This window comes from Adiantum capillus-veneris, chromosome 7 (genome assembly GCF_014529385.1).
Source record: "Adiantum capillus-veneris isolate H3 chromosome 7, ASM1452938v2, whole genome shotgun sequence".
Taxonomy (NCBI): domain Eukaryota; kingdom Viridiplantae; phylum Streptophyta; class Polypodiopsida; order Polypodiales; family Pteridaceae; genus Adiantum; species Adiantum capillus-veneris.
The window spans coordinates 42,587,766-42,604,527 of NC_140937.1; the positions used below are offsets into that span (position 1 = coordinate 42,587,766).

The 16,762-nt window shown below is 44.8% G+C and overlaps 2 protein-coding genes across 2 annotated transcripts in view; one reads left to right on the forward strand and one right to left on the reverse strand.

The window, feature by feature from the left end:
* Positions 1-11,328, forward strand: part of LOC147453744 (gamma aminobutyrate transaminase 1, mitochondrial-like) — a 90,000-nt gene extending 78,672 nt beyond the window's left edge. Inside the window, exons 6-19 of the mRNA XM_086515841.1 lie at positions 2,437-2,529; positions 2,622-2,695; positions 2,811-2,849; positions 2,950-3,038; positions 3,120-3,196; positions 3,277-3,351; positions 3,508-3,555; positions 3,672-3,755; positions 3,840-3,927; positions 4,022-4,100; positions 4,234-4,324; positions 4,430-4,508; positions 4,672-4,787; positions 10,682-11,328. Of these exons, the coding sequence (XP_086371967.1) occupies positions 2,437-2,529; positions 2,622-2,695; positions 2,811-2,849; positions 2,950-3,038; positions 3,120-3,196; positions 3,277-3,351; positions 3,508-3,555; positions 3,672-3,755; positions 3,840-3,927; positions 4,022-4,100; positions 4,234-4,324; positions 4,430-4,508; positions 4,672-4,787; positions 10,682-10,753 (1,104 nt within the window). The 3' untranslated portion in view covers positions 10,754-11,328. The remainder of the gene's footprint in view (positions 1-2,436; positions 2,530-2,621; positions 2,696-2,810; positions 2,850-2,949; positions 3,039-3,119; positions 3,197-3,276; positions 3,352-3,507; positions 3,556-3,671; positions 3,756-3,839; positions 3,928-4,021; positions 4,101-4,233; positions 4,325-4,429; positions 4,509-4,671; positions 4,788-10,681) is intronic.
* LOC147453745 (uncharacterized) lies at positions 5,138-8,843 on the reverse strand. The gene has a single exon (XM_086515840.1). It carries the CDS (start codon positions 8,841-8,843, stop codon positions 5,220-5,222), a length of 3,624 nt encoding a protein of 1,207 aa, XP_086371966.1. The 3' UTR covers positions 5,138-5,219.
* Positions 11,329-16,762: the final 5,434 nt, after the last annotated feature.

Genomic DNA, 16,762 nt, shown 5'->3' on the forward strand with positions numbered 1-16,762 from the left:
TATCCTCGGGTGAGCCTGTCAACAGCAGCCTGCCTCATAGTGAAGGGTCCTGGTAGGTTGGTGAATGTGATGCCAAGGTAGACATAGGAGGTGACTACATCAACCTGTCCTCCTGCTGCTGTGAAGGTGGCGGCGCTCCTCACTGCACTGGATGTGTGAAAGATCATAACCTTGGTTTTGCCAAGGTTCACAGTCAACCCCCTGTGTGTGCTGAATTCGTCCAAGGCCTCAAGATGGCGTTGCAAGCCCTCGGGTGACTCTGAAATCAACACAATATCATCAGCATATAACATGATGTGGACCGGAGTACCTGCCAAGTCGCTCCCCTCTCCCCCTGCTCGCAGTATGTAGTCGGAGATCTCGTCGATGTATAGCCCAAAGAGTGTCGGGGAGAGTGGGCATCCTTGCTTAACACCAATGGTGCTAGCAATGGTCTCTGAAAAACCGCCTGGGCAACGAACCCGACCCGTCACCCTCTCATAAGAGAGCATATATGGCCCAAATCATCTCTGTTGGTACCCCTATGCTGTGAAGGCGCTCGAAGAGTCTCTCGCGTGGGACTGTGTCAAAGGCCTTGCGGAAGTCCACAAAGCAGCAGTAAAGCCTCTTCTTCCGTGCCTTTGCCCCATCAATGAGGCAGCGCAGAACGAAGATGTGGTCAATGGTGGAGAAAGCTCGTCTGAAACCTGCCTGGCCTGGAGCTCGTGAACCCTTGATCTCTGCGTAGCAGCTGAGCTGTGCCTCAAGTACTGCTCCATATAGCTTGGCCATCGTGTGGCCAATCATGATAGTCCTGTAGTTCCCTGGGTCCAGGGTGTCGCCAGATTTGTGGATAGGCACTATGGTGTGCTGTGTCCACTCCTCTGGGAAGCCCTCCCCTATAGCCCGGTTGAAGACATGTGCAATCAACGGGGCTATAGTGGAGGCCGCATAAATGATGTGCTCACTCTGTAATCCAGTATGGTCAGCTGATTGTCTGTGCTGCATGCGACGTATGGCCCTCTCTACCATCTCTGCTGTAAAGAAGGAGGAGCACGTGGGGCGAGGCTCGTGTGGTTGTGGAATAGGAGGCTGCCCTGGCACTTCATAAAGTCGCTCTGCATAATCATGCCATATCTGTGGATCCTCAATAGCTATAGTCGGACGTGGCTCGCGCAGGGTGCGCCATGCCGTCACGCTATCCATGCTCATGAATAGGCGGTATAGCTCAAGCTCATGTGCCTCTTCAATGCTCGCCGCTTTTGGCGTGTCAGCGTCTTCATATGCCGTCTGGCCTCTCTCTCTGTGATCTCTCCTAAGGCTCGCCGTGCATGGAGGCGTCGGTATAGCTCTCTGCACTCATCATCATACCAGCGGTTCTAAGGCATAGCCCCGGGGGGGGGAGTGCGTCCTGTGTGAGTGGTGTGTGGAAAAGAGCTAATAGCTGAAGTGTGGAGAACGGAAGAGATATGTGATGTGAGAACTGAGAGTGGTGTGGATGGGTGGAGGAGACATAGGCCATGTTCGACCTTGGCCGAGTAAATAGAGGCTAGCTCATGTGTGAAATGGATGGTGGTGTGTGGAGTGTGTGTTGTGGAGCTGTGTGTGATGGTATCTCCGGTGATGGAGAAAGAGAGGTATGTGTGGTCGGCTCCGATGGGTATGGGTGGAATGGTGAAGGATGTGATAAGGTGTGTAGCCTCCCTGGGTCCCAGAATATAGTCGACTGTACTCCCCCCTCCTTCTGCAACTCCATGTGGCATACAAGTCAGGCCCCCTGAGGTGGGCCACTGGACCATCCCGTTATAAATAACGAGACGGTGTTGGGAGCCAAGTCGAAGTAGATGTCGTCCGTAAGCTGTGACTGGAGCTCTGTCTGCTGTGTCTCTCATAGTAGCCTCCTCATCTAGAGTGTGTAGTGTCTCTGGGTCCTCATGGTCATATGTCTCACACTGCTCATTGCGTGTACGAGCATTGAAGTCTCCCATAAGGAAGACTTCACCCAGTGTGGAGTACTCCATAATCTCCTCCGTGAGGCATGCGTACGGTGACTCCTGCTCAATAGGGGCAAATCTGGAGCCTGTGGGAGCAAAGTAGCAAAGGGCAATGTAGACGATCCTGTCTCGTGAGAGCTCGAGGCGAATCCACATGTAGCGGGCCTGTGGGAGGGAGAGAGAGAGAGAGAGAGAGAGAGAGAGAGAGAGAGAAATGAAATGAAATGAAATGTAATATTAACGTCTTCAAAAGGCCAAAATGACCTATGAGACCAAAAGGTTACATGTGGTGAATCTAATACCAGGTCTAGGTACAAAAAGTACAGAGAGAAATGAAATGAAATGAAATGATATATTAACGTCTTCAAAAGGCCAAAATGACCTATGAGACCATCAGATACAGAGAGAGAGAGAGAGAGAGAGAGAGATCTGGGAGATTTTTGGAAAATCTTTGTTTGATCAGGAACTTGCCGAAGTTTTAGTAGATTACTTCAAGCCATTCAACATGTCCAAGGTCTTCTTTACAAATAGTGGGTCGGAAGCGAACGATTCTGTGGTAAAGTTATCTTTCTATTTCTTGCTTCATAAAAGAAAATGTTGCATTTCTTTGCTGTATTTTTTACTGTTAATTTTTCTGTCTCATGATAGGTAAAGCTTATATGGTATTATAACAACTCATTGGGGAGATCAAAAAAGAAGAAGTTTATTGCACAGCTCTCTGGGTTAGTCAATCATCTTAATTGTGGGTTTTTTTAAAAGAAAGATGATTGCGTCTTAAGCTTGAAATCCATGGGCTTGACCTATCTAATATCAAGTACATACGGTTTCTTATTTCAGTTATCATGGCTCAACAGGCATTTCGGGAAGTCTATCAGGGTAAAAAATCTCTCTGTTATCTCATCTCCACAAAGTTCTTTTGCATAGCTTCTCATTGGAAATCTACTTACTTATATCGAATGATGTTATGTCACAACAGCATACCTTACATGCATCAAGGTTTTGACCTTCCTTTCCCATTTGTGGTACATTGTGATAGTCCACACTACTACAAAAATCACAAAGAAGGTACACGTTGAGTGCTGCTAATTTGTCAACTCATGCAAGTGCAAAGCTTTGAGATCTTATAAGGGTGTGGTTAATATCCAGGTGAGAGCGAGGAGGAGTTCGCCACTAGATTAGCAGACAATTTGGAGCGCCTTATTGTCAAGGAAGGTCCAGAAAATGTAAGATTTATCCTTATCATAAGGTTTCTCCCAAAGTATGGAACTTGGCATAAGGTGGAGTTTTGCCCTTCGTTTTTTAGATCGCAGCTTTCATTGCTGAGCCTGTAATGGGCTCTGGTGGTGTTATACCTCCGCCTACCACATATTTCGAGAAGGTCGGTTGAGCAAATTACATGCTGTTTCTTTTGTCTTAGGCCTTGAGGTGCAAAAATTGGTAAAAAAGTATTGACACTCTGTTTAAATGTTTTTGGCTTGAGCAATGGCAATTTTTAAGGAACTTTTCTTTTTTTTGTTTGGTGTCCCCCTTTTAGGTGCAAAGATTGTTGAAAAAGTACGACATTCTCTTCATTGCTGATGAGGTGATTAAGTTTTTAATTAGTTCAAGGAAGCCTATTGACATAGGTTTCCTTTTTGTTGCTTAATAGTTTCTATGTACCATTGCCCAGTTTAAATTGGAAAATCCCGTGTTTTCCAGGTTGTCTGTGGCTTTGGAAGATTGGGAACAACTTGTGGTAGTGAAAAATATAAACTTGAGCCAGATTTCATGATTTTGGCCAAGGTTAGATATTGGTTTGATGTGTGTGGCATGTTTCTTCATGGCGAATGTCATGTTCATGTGCAATCTGCTCTTTTTTTTTAATAGGCGCTGTCTTCAGCTTATCTTCCTATCGGTGCACTCTTAACAACTAAGAGAATCGCTGACGTGATTTTGGATGAAAGTAACAAGCATGGTATTGTTAATAATTGTTGGTTTTTATGGATTCACATGAAAGTGAATTTTACTAATGAAGTTCAATATGCTTTCTGTGAATTTGCAATGCTTAGGGCAATTGGGGCATGGATTCACTTATGGTGGCCATCCGGTATCCTGTGCTGTGGCCATTGAGGCTATTAAAATTTACAGGTAGAGCATGAATCTCTGGATCAGTTAATTTAATACGAAGAATTTTAATTATGGCTATGACTGTAATGCAGTATGATTTATCTATAACCATTTGGTCGAAGGTATTTTGTACTCATTATTATTTTGGTTACAGAGAGCGTAATATTGCGGAATATGTTCGAAATGTGAGTCCAGTGTTTCAAGATGGTATGAGAGCTCTCAATGACAGCCCGATTATTGGAGAGGTAGGCCAAAAAGCAGAATCTACAAGATTTGAGCTTAAAAAGGATTACTTCAACAGTATGGAATTTTTTGAATGAAGTGCTGAGGCTTATATTTTTGGAATGCAGATTCGTGGTCTGGGGCTAATTATGGCTGTTGAATTCTCTCCTAGCAAGGATAAATACAAGCCATTCCCACCTGAATGGGGTATTCACTTCCTCCCGATAGAATTTTCCTGTGCTTTGCCCAAGAGTTTCCTTTTTAATTTATTCTTTTAAACAAAAAGCCCATTCATGTCTGATTTTTCCCTTCCAATCATTTCGCCTTTGCATTTTATTAATGATTTTCTCACAGAATTGTGGATTTGCAGGGATTGGTGCTCACTTTAGGGATGAATGTATCAAAGAGGGATTGCTTGTGCGCATTTCGAAGGATATGGTTTTGCTCTCACCAGCTTTGATAATTACAGAAGAAGAAATTAAACTTGTGAGTTATATGTTATGCCCTAAATGTAACCTTTTGCATGTGCATTGATACATTTTATGCATAATAATATAGTCGGTGTTGTGATTGAAGTAGGAGTATGCTTGCCCCTTGCCACTCGTTACCCAATCCGAGCTAATGATTTGCATATTTTTGGTGAGAGAGAGAGAGAGAGAGAGAGAGAGAGAAAGAAAGAAAGAAAGAAAGAAAGATTTTTAACGTCTATGTCAGGCCGAAATCGGCCTATGAGACAAATCAAATGTACATGGCGTGTATGTCATCCGTCTATCGGAAAGACAAATGAAACAAAACTGATACAAAACTGAACTGAATGTAGGTAATGGAGTATCTGAGGAGGGAGGGAGCTCTATCTCTAGGGGTATATGCATGTCTATATGCTCAAGGTAGTACAATCATGAGAATGCATCAAGCTCTCTAGCTCCATCCTGTACAAATGGGGGGATGTAGGATGTGGTACATGGGCGGGGCTGGTGCCAAGGCTACCCGGATGAAAGCTGTCGGGTCAGCCCTCATCTGAGCAACTCGCTCCTCAGTGGCACGGCGCTCCCGGGCTCGGATCTCCTCGATCTGTCGGTGGTGGGAGCTCACTCCCCTGTAGCCTGGGACTCGTGGTCGTCGTCTGGCTCGGTTCACCTCCGCCTGTGGGAGTGTCACTCCTCTCTGAGTATCTGATGAGGTAGGGGTGGCAATCCTCTGAAAGAAGTCTGTGAGCTGCGACTGTCGCCCCTCTGTCTGTGTAGCTGTGCGTGGCTGTAGTAGTGTGTCCCGATGGCTCTGTATCTCTAGTAAGAAACGTCCGAGCTGTCTCTGATCTCGAGAGTCCATGATCTCTCGGAGAGTGGGCTGTCCTCTGAATAAGGCCTCATACCTGCCTCTGATCTCAGTGTATGCTCTGCATCTACATACAAAGTGCTCCTCACTCTCCACCTCCTCTGTGCAGGCTCTGCAGACTCGCTCCTCCCTGGGAACACCAGTGTGTCTCCCGATCTCAATCTCTAACCTGTGTGAAGCCACTCTCAGCTGACCAATCGCCACCCGTGAGCTATGTGGCATATATGTGTCCATATAGCGTGGTCTCTGTATGAACCCCCCAGACAATATGGTGAGAAACTGGTCTCTGTAATCTGACATCCTCGTCCCCAAGCCAGGTGCCTCCCAGACTCTCCTAGTGTATAGCTGCCACAGATCCTGTCTCAATACCAAGTTTCTCTCACTGCGAGAGAGGTGAACAGATGGTGAGTGGGGGTCGTACTGGAATGGTGGTAGGCTCTCCATGTCAAGACCGTGTCCCTCAAACCATGCTCTGACCTGTGAGTACCAAGCTCTCGCATGCCCACTCTCTGATAGCTGTATAGCTGCCTCGAATGCTCTACGAGTAAGTCTGTCAGGAGGTAGCTCTCTCATCCTCTGGATGAAGCAGACTGTCTGGAATAATGCCTCTACAACCATAGGTGGTGTGGCGAGCTCGGCTCTAATAATGTCATGTGGCACTGTCTTCTTGCTGCGGAGCAAGCGTGAGATCATACATACCTGTGGCCTCTCAAGCTGTGTCCACTGGTCATCTGTCAATCCTGGTGCCCATACTGCCGCCGAGTACATCAGGGCCGGGGTGACTAAGGTGTCAAAAAGCCAGCCCTTCGTGCGGGGCTCCTGAAAGTGTGCCTGGTGGCATCTCCGCTCTAGCATGGTCAGAGCTGCATATCCTCGGGTGAGCCTGTCAGCAGCAGCCTGCCTCATAGTGAAGGGTCCTGGTAGGCTGGTGAATGTGATGCCAAGATAGACATAGGAGGTGACTACATCAACCTGTCCTCCTGCTGCTGTGAAGGTGGCAGCGCTCCTCACTGCACTGGATGTGTGAAAGATCATGACCTTGGTTTTGCCAAGGTTCACAGTCAACCCCTTGTGTGTGCTGAATTCGTCCAAGGCCTCAAGATGGCGTTGCAAGCCCTCGGGTGACTCTGAAATCAACACAATATCATCAGCATATAACATGATGTGGACCGGAGTACCTGCCAAGTCGCTCCCCTCTCCCCCTGCTCGTAGTATGTAATCGGAGATCTCGTCGATGTAGAGCCCAAAGAGTGTCGGGGAGAGTGGGCATCCTTGCTTAACACCAATGGTGCTAGCAATGGTCTCTGAAAAGCCGCCTGGGCAACGAACTCGACCCGTCACCCTCTCGTAGAGAGTATATATGGCCCAAATCATCTCTGTCGGTACCCCAATGCTGTGAAGGCGCTGGAAGAGTCTCTCGCGTGGGACTGTGTCAAAGGCCTTGCGGAAATCCACAAAGCAGCAGTAAAGCCTCTTCTTCCGCGCCTTTGCCCCATCAATGAGGTAGCGCAGAACGAAGATGTGGTCAGTGGTGGAGAAAGCTCGTCTGAAACCTGCCTGGCCTGGAGCTCGTAAGCCCTCGGTCTCTGCGTAGCAGCTAAGCTGTGCCTCAAGTACTGCTCCATATAGCTTGGCCATCGTGTGGCCAATCATGATAGTCCTGTAGTTCCCTGGGTCCAGGGTGTCGCCAGATTTGTGGATAGGCACTATGGTGTGCTGTGTCCACTCCTCTGGGAAGCCCTCCCCTATAGCCCGGTTGAAGACATGTGCAATCAACGGGGCTATAGTGGAGGCCGCATAAATGATGTGCTCACTCTGTAATCCAGTGTGGTCAGCTGATCGTCTGTGCTGCATGCGACGTATGGCCCTCTCTACCATCTCTGCTGTAAAGAAGGAGGAGCACGTGGGGCGTGGCTCATGTGGCTGTGGGATAGGAGGCTGCCCTGGCACCTCATAGAGGCGCTCTGCATAATCATGCCATATCTGTGGATCCGCAATAGCTGCGGTCGGACGTGGCTCGCGCAGGGTGCGCCATGCCGTCGCGCTATCTATGCTCATGAATAGGCGGTATAGCTCAAGCTCCTGTGCCTCTTCGAATGCTCGCCGCTTTTGGCGTGTCAGCGTCTTCATATCTCGTCTGGCCTCTCTCTCTGTGATCTCTCCTAAGGCTCGCCGTGCACGGAGGCGTCGGTATAACTCTCTGCACTCATCATCATACCAGCGGTTCTGAGGCATAGTCCCGGGGGGGGGAGTGCGTCCTGTGTGGGTGGTGTGTGGAAAAGAGCTAATAGCTGAAGTGTGGAGAACGGAAGAGATATGTGATGTGAGAACTGAGAGTGGTGTGGATGGGTGGAGGAGGCATAGGCCATGCTCGACCTCGGCTGAGTAAAGAGAGGCTAGCTCATGTGTGAAATGGATGGTGGTGTGTGTAGTGTGTGCTGTGGAGCTATGTGGGATGGTATCTCCGGTGATGGAGAAAGAGAGGTATGTGTGGTCGGCTCCGATGGGTATGGGTGGAATGGTGAAGGATGTGATAAGGTGTGTAGCCTCCCTGGGTCCCAGAATATAGTCGACTGTACTCCCCCCTCCCTCTGTAACTCCATGTGGCATACAAGTCAGGCCCCCTGAGGTGGGCCACTGGGCCATCCCGTTATAAATAACGAGACGGTGCTGGGAGCCAAGTCGAAGTAGGTGTCGTCCGTAGGCTGTGACTGGAGCTCTGTCTGCTGTATCTCTCATAGTGGCCTCCTCATCTAGAGTGTGTAGTGCCTCTGGGTCCTCGTGGTCATATGTCTCACACTGCTCACTGCGCGTACGAGCATTGAAGTCTCCCATAAGGAAGACTTCACCCAGTGTGGAGTACTCCATAATCTCCTCCGTGAGGCATGCGTACGGTGACTCCTGCTCAATAGGGGCGAATCTGGAGTCTGTGGGAGCAAAGTAGCAAAGGGCAATGTAGACGATCCTGTCTCGTGAGAGCTCGAGGCGAATCCACATGTATCGGGCCTGTGTGTCCCGGGCAACAATCTGTAGTCTGCTGTGAAGCCCCTGTCTAAAAAGTATAGCCACTCCTCCTGAACCGCGAGTGGTGTGCTGGCGCATACATCCCCGATGTAGAGACTCCCATTGGAAACCATGTATCCGTGGTAACCCTCTCTCTGGGCTCTCGTGTGTCTCTGTAAGTAGAATGATGTCTCGACCTCTCATCACCTCCTCAAGTCTCTCTGGGTGTGTCCATAGGTCTCCATTGCAATTCCAAACCGTGACATGAATCTCCTCGTGTGTCCCACAGGCCGCGAGTCCCTATGCGATGGTCTTGCCATCAATGATAACCCTACCATCTCGATATACTGCCTTCTTCCCTTCTTTGCGGGCCTGGTGGACTCTAGGCATGCACGTGCGGCGGTGGTCTTGTTGCATCTTTGTGAGGTCATCATCAAGATAAATCGGGGGGCCTTCTAGCCCTCTCAAGATGACCCTCTTTCGGAGGAAAGAAGTTCGAGACTCCTCGGAGGCGAATTGGAGGATGAGAGCTCTCTTCTTTGGATCTTTGCCGGCTCTCCAAACTTTGGAGAAAGGGATCTCTTCTTCCTTGTATCCCACTTTCTTGCATAAGGCTTTCCCATCGCTCTCGGGTGTGGACCCTTCTTCTTCTTTGATGCCGGTCACTCGTACATTGAGACGGCGAGCTTGTCGCATTTTCTCCTCCTCGATGGTTGTGTGTACGATGAGTACCTCATCTTTTTGGGCTTCCTCTCTTGCTACCTTCTTGATATTCTTTTTGACCACTTCGACCCATCCTTCTTTGGTGGCTTCTAATTTGTCCTCAATGCTTGCGGTGAGGGCTTTGGTGATCTCCTCCTTGAGGGCTTCCTTAGCCTCCTCTTTAATCTCTCCTTCCTCGGGGGTGAGGGATGTGATGGAAGCATGAAGGAGGTCGATTTGTGCCTTCATCTCTTCTTGCTCTTGCCTCCATCTCTCCCTCTCCTTCTCGTTCTCCCGTGCCCTTCTCTCCTTCTCCTCTTTGAGGTTTTGGATTTCCGCTCTCATGTCCTCTTTTTCTTCGTTCCATAGCTTGATGAAGGTGGCTTTCTCCTCCCTCCATATCTCTCTCTCCATCCACCATTCTTTCATGTCCTTCTCCAATTGTGCAAGCCTCTTGTTCGTGAGCATGAAGGTTGTCTTCATTGTCGATTTCGGCGACTTGATGATGGGGGAAGACATAGCTGTATTCGGAGCTACCCTCTCTTCATATTGTGAAGAAGAGGGGAGAAGGGGAGTACGTGTATGTATGCGTGTATGTGTGTAGTGTGTGTGTGGGTATGTATCCGTGTGTGTGTGTGTGTGTGTGTGTGTGAGAGAGAGAGAGAGAGAGAGAGAGAGATGGCTGCGGGTACGGCAATAAGCTGGGCTGGAGGTAGCACGCTGGCCTTCTTGGCGTGCAGGGAGCAGCGCACAGAGGGGGGCAGCGCGCAGGAGGGAGCAGCGCACAGGGGTGGGGCAGCGCGCAGGGGAGAGCAGCTCGCAGGAGGGAGCAGCTCGCAGGGGAGGGCAGCGCGCAGGAGGGAGGGCAGCGCGCAGGAGGGAGGGCAGCTCGCAGGGGAGGGCAGCGCGCAGAGAGAGAGAGAGAGAGAGAGAGAGAGAGAGAGAGAGAGAGAGAGAGAGAGTTGGCTGGCTTGTTTCTGCTTCAGCTCTCTGCTTCCTTTTCCCCAACTCCCCTGCTCCTAGCTTTTGTAGTATCACTTATCTTTTGTAACTCTGTATCACCGGTAGTTTTCCCCCTATGGTTTGTGGTTGTTGAATATCCTTGGCTTTTGTTTTCACTATCAGATCTGTTATATTTTGTGTGCCTATGGGCTGATGTAATGCCTTAGGGCCTGTATTTTTTATTACCTAATATAACAGGGTTCTAAGTCCCCCTTCTTTTGCAAAAAAAAAAAGAAAAAGAAAAAAGAGAGTGAGTTGGGTATGGTCATGAGCTTATTCAGTGGAGGATTTTGATTGACTCGTGTCCTTTTTGTGTGGTGTGCTGGTATTTGGCACAGCTGATATCAAAGTTCAAGGTGGCCTTGAAACGGACAGAAAAGCATGTTGCCGAGCTGCAGAAGGCGGGGTAGGTCTTAACTGAGGCAGAAGGCTGTCTAGGGACAGACTACCGACCTCCTGAACACGCAAGGTGCGGCCGAATGAAGAATCTGACTGCCTGGTTCCTAAGGTTATTGTAAACCTTGGCCAAGCCTCATCCCTGCTTTGCAAGCCATAGCTGGTTGAGAGCTAATATCGCATGCTCTTGCCTTCTTCACTCATAGTCAGTGCATTGAAAAAACCTAGGTTTAGTGTAATCCCACCCACAAATTTTGAGATTTACCTCAAAATTTTAGATTTAAAGGTGAGAGAGCCTACATAATTCAGAGACTTTACAATACACCATCAAGAGAATATAACAAAGAAGTGAACATATTAAAAGGTATAGGTTGTACACAGGTGGATAGACATAGCTAGACATAGATTGTCCGCGTCAAAATTCTGGTATGGTTTTTGTTGACTATGTGAGGTGTGATGTACAATAGTAAATTGTGGTTAAGTTTAGGTATATCATGGAGGTTTAATGAACATGAAAATTGCTATAAGGATACTGAGATAGTGTAATGGATTTCAAAGCAATTAAATTGGTGAGCTTTGATGCATAGTTAGTGCTGAAACTTAGTCCAAATGCAACTTATAGGTTGCTTTTTTTTTTCTTAATTCGGTTGGAGACGGCAATTTTATGGTGGTCTTCGACATTGATAAAGTGATTCCATAGGGATGAGAGATTATTGTAACAAGGTTTATCTAATACTCGTGTCAATGAAAGCTTTGCCTTTATCTTATCTAGATAACCATTTGGTCCATGGCATTTGAAATTTGGTGTTGAATTTGATACTTGAGGTTATTTGACCAAAATTCAATTTACCAATAAGGTGCAAGGGTTTCACATTCAATCACATTTTTTTGTGCCAATGGCCTATCATAAACCTTTCTTATTTTGACACCATATCACCTCATCAATACTACTAGGTCAAGCTCTCTGTTTGAATGAACGTATTTTTTGTCTCTTAATATTGTCAGGGAATGCCACATTTGTTGTTGCCACGCTAGCCACAAAGCCCACACCTCTCAAGTCTCATTTACATGTCAGGTTCTTGCCCTTTATTACATGTTACCTTTATTGCCTATGAAACCACATGTCGGGCTTGATGTAATAGATATAAATGTTAGAAAGGAAGAAGCTGGGAGGAATCTTTAGTCTGGTTCTATGTGCACACTACAGATTGGTGAGTTGACCAAGCACCTGTTTTGCATAGTAAAATCTAGGTTGCTCTTTCTACTAGTTGCACTTTTTGTCCTCTACAAACACAAGAAGATTTGGAAATTCTCTCATGTAAGAAAACGGAGCCTTTTTCATTGTTTATACAATGCATAACATCATGCGCTTGTGCTCGAGAGGCACCACATACCTAGCTAGGAACGATTGGGGGTAGGGGACCACCACCCCCCCCCCCCCCCCACCCCCCCCCCACCGGGCTGGCAGTCCTCTGCCCCCAATCATACCTAGCTAGATATGCCGGTGCCTCCCTCACAGAAGCTCATGATGTTGAGGTAAGTCGGAATGTGGGAATTATTGTGAGAATTTGTCCAAAACTTCTTGTGAACATGATTCATGTATAATCCCGCTAGGAACCCATCTTCTCCTACCTTTGAAGCGACTCACATGCACCAAGAGCTCCTTGAAGCAACACACCCCACTTGCTTAGAGCACATATTCTCTACCATATCTTCCATTCTAACGCTTACATCTATTGCGTCAGCCCATCGTCAAGACTTGGTGGTTTCGTAGGCAAGAAAGGTAATGGGTGATAAAGGGAAAGAATTTGACATGCAGAGGAGACTCAAGAAGTGTGGGCTTTGCGGCTAACATGGCAACAGCCAGTGTGGCATTACCTGACAATACAAATTCTCAAGTTTTTATGACAAAAGAAAAAAGAATTGACAACAATGTCCCTTTTGAAAAGGACAAGTAAGATGTGGTCATCAATGGAAGATGTAGTGAATAATTATCTCCAACAAGATGCTAGTTTGCCTTTGTGAACCGTGAGCAAAAATTTACAAAGAGTTGGAATGCTTTTATTTATGGTTGTAAATAGTATCCATGCTTTGACAAGTAGAAAAAGAAAAAATATTAATTTGTGTGAAAGTATCTGTTGTGAGAAAAATGTATTATATACAATAGGAAGCAACATGGTTCTTATATCATCACAAGCGGAGGTCGGAGGACAACTAATCTCAACCGTACAACTCCTTAGGATTCTACACCGGAATTTCATCTCTTAAGATCAAACAAATAACAACTTCATCACAAGTAAATAATGTAATTGTTTGTTTGCTCATTTGCTTACTTAAAAGTTGAAAATTATCAAGTAGGTTTGTTTCTTTTTTGTAGTTTTATTTCCAGCTAGTGATTGTCATTTTATTATTTTCAATGCATATTTTCAAGGATATTTGTTATAAGAAAATGGTAAAAAAATGATAGTACATTGCTCTCATAGTACTTATTTAACATTGTGGGGCTCAGTGTGTTTCCCTGTGCATATATTTTCTAATACGTTACTGTGTAGCACAAAAGAAACCCATCAGTTCAAACTAAAGGATTGTTGCTATAGGATTGCTAGAAGCATGATAGTCAAAATCTTTGTATCCAATGGCAACAAAATATTGTGACGTTTTGTGACAACTATGTATACAAAATCTAAAATATCCATCACATTGTCCATACACATCCTTTTTCAAGGTTTAGATATTTCATTAGTTGAGAATTCTTTATGGATAGTGTTCATCACAAGTTCCCAAAACTTTTCACCAATGAAGAAACCAATTATATTGTAAACAACAATAGGAATAGTCTAGGGAAATTACCAAAATACCCCTCTAATTTGTGCAAATTACCAAAATATCCCTCAAATTTCAAAAATTCCCAAAATATTATTGGATCTATTTTGGTTCGATTGTTCAAGATTTTCTAATCTTTAATTCTTTTTGACAATTGAGTTCCGTTTTTGAGTGCTTAGCATGTGATTTGTCACAAATCACCTCCCAAAAGAGGGAAATTATGTCTAAAAATAATGAAGCGATTTTGAATCTTCATCGCCTACGTAACCAGCTCAAATTCGAATTTCAACATCTTATATTGATAGACAATCGACCTTATTATGAAAAGCTACAAATTGTTTTATCTTTGGAGAAATTTAATCTCATAACCACGGGCATTTTGGGAATTTATGACAAACTATTGGGAGTATTTTGGGAATTAGAGGGGTATTTTGGTAATTTTCCCAATAGTCTATATTAAACCATTCTATTTTTCTTGAATCATCAGAGTATTTGTATGCTCATGTGCTTTGCAAATGATTAGTATAAATATAAACACAAAGAGAAAGTGACAATCATTAAATAGTAGAAAAATTTAGATATATGTGTAATTGCATATATTATCAAATTGAGAACGAGAACTTTACACATGTTTCATCAATTTATCTCTCCGTTAAACTTGGCCTCTGTCACTTTAGTATCATTTGATATTAGCTATCTTGTGTACAACTCACTAAAATGATATCTCACTCTCACTATGATGTACGAAAATGAATCAAAGATTGAGTCGTTTTTTGTGCTAATCCTTGTCCTTTGTCTAAAGCCAGTTGTCTTTGAACTAATATATTATTTTATGTATAAGTATTAGTTTAAAAATAGCAACACACACACACACACACTTTTCGCATGTCGCCCATCATTGGTGGACAGATTTGTTGGTTCTCTATGTAGGGAGCAAGGGGGACTTCTCTAGACACAACAGTTATAGTGTAGCAGGGGGTCGCCCTATTGGGGCAGCCCCAAGGGGTGCAGATCGGCCAGTAGCAATCATGTAGAGGCATCCTTCTCTAGCATTTTTGACTCACTTGGTGGCATTTTCTAGATCTGCCAGAACGTTTTTGGTAGGCAGTAGGAATAGTGTTGGGTGTGTTTCCTTTCTTCCTCAGTGCAACCTCAAATAGGCTTTGTGATCATGCAGTGACTGAGTTTCTCATCCAAAATCTAGATCCAGACAAATCTCGCCAGGAGGAGACGCACCAGATCTATGTTCTTACCCATGTGAAGGCCCTATCAGTGGTCTTGTTTGCAAGAGCAGATGGAAGTAAAAGTGGTAGTAGCAGTGGCAGTTCTGTGTGCCTTGGGTCTATCCATTGAGACATGTCGGACCACCCTTTGTCACTTGTTTGAGTAGTTTGTTATTAGCATGGAGAACCTTTCCCAGATCTCTCTCTCTCTCTCTCTCTCTCTCTCTCTCTCTCTCTCATGCTTAGATGTCCTATCTCTTTCTACCTAAGTGATCTCTATTCTTCATGGTTGCCTTGTTTATGTATGTTACACACTAACATGAAAAAGATTGGCTACCTTTGAGCATGCTTCTATTTTGCATTTCACTTACATATTTTGAAGAATTAAAGCCTTCTATTTGCTTTCCTTTATTTTTAATAATCTTTTCAGATACATATTCAATCTAAATATTCATGTGATCTATTTGGAACAACCCCATATCTCTATCTTTCTTACGTATTTTGAAGAATTAAAGCCTTCTCTTTGCTTTCCTTTATTTTAATTGATCTTTTCAGATACGCATTCAATCTAAATTATTCATGTGAGCTATTTGGAACAACCCCATATCTCTATCTTTCTTACATATTTTGAAGAATGAAAGCCCTCTCTTAGATTTCCTATAGTCTGAATAATATTTTCACATAAACAGTCAATCTAGATATTCATGTGAGCTATTTGGAACAACCCCGTATCTCTATCTCTCTCAATTGAGCCACACACGTGCATGCATACACACACACACACACACACATACACAAAATTAAAATTTGCAATAAGCTACAAAAGTCAATTTGACACAGAAGCTAGAAAAGGAACTTACCATAAGCAAGGTTTCTTTAGAGAGAGAAAACGTGGGATGTAGGAGCTTTCTAGGAGCGGGTGATGACAACATAATGTAGCACACAAGGGGTTAAAATGGTCTTGGGTGGAAACCATGTTTGATGAAACACATGTGCACCAAAAGAGTGTATATGCATGTGTACAAATCAACCAAAAAAATCATTAAAATAATATCATTAGAGAAAATATGAACCCCAAAAGGGTCCTTTAGGATCAAAGATGCTTTTGGAATATACTCTCTACACCAATGGAGAACGGGCTTGTGATCATGGTCCCACCAGTTTTTGCATTTTTTTCGAACGGCCATAACTTGAGCATTTTAACTTCAAATTTTTCGGACAATAGTGCATTTGGATTGCATTGTCGAGCTCTTTCCATAGGTATGTTACATGATATAGTTTTGAGGTACGTAGATATGGGCTATCCATGCCCCCCATTTTATGTCATATTGTTGAGTGAAATCTGATTGGTTGCTCTTACAAGGCACCTTTGGGGTTCATATTTTTCCTAATGTGTGACTTTGTCAAAACTCAAAACAAAGAACAAGGTTTCACTATGCTCTAGAGAAAGAGGGAGAGATTGAATACTTCATTGCACAAAGAAACAAAGAGATTCGATGTAAGAGAGGAATGAGAATACCTCCCTGCACCAAAAATAACCTTCTTGAGAGATAGAGAGGGCTTTTGTTTTTTAAGGTGGAGAGAGAGAGAGAGAGAGAGAGAGAGAGAGAGGGGTGGGCGGTGGGGGGGTTTGTTTCTTTCTATGGTGGAGAGAGAGAAAGAAAGAGAGTAGACCTACATAACCTCTTGGATGTACGTAGAGCACATGGGCCATCAAACAAATAATCTCAAAATAAATGGCGCATCAAAGGAATTATTAAACTGAACTGAGTGTCACCTGCAATTAATGTGTGTATTTCCATTTGCCCCAAGTAATCTAGTTCATTTTGTGTCTATAATATTGTGGTCAATTCCCATTGATCAATTAGTGTTGTGAGTAGTGTTATTCAATTAGTGTTGTGAGTAGCATGTCATTAGTATGAATGCAAAACTCTTTTATCCACTCTAATCTTAGCACCCTCTGTCTCATCCCCTCCC

Excerpts from the sequence above, each read along its gene's own strand:
- LOC147453745 (XM_086515840.1), bottom strand. The coding sequence starts at position 8,843 with ATGAGAGGTCGAGACATCATTCTACTTACAGAGACACACGAGAGCCCA.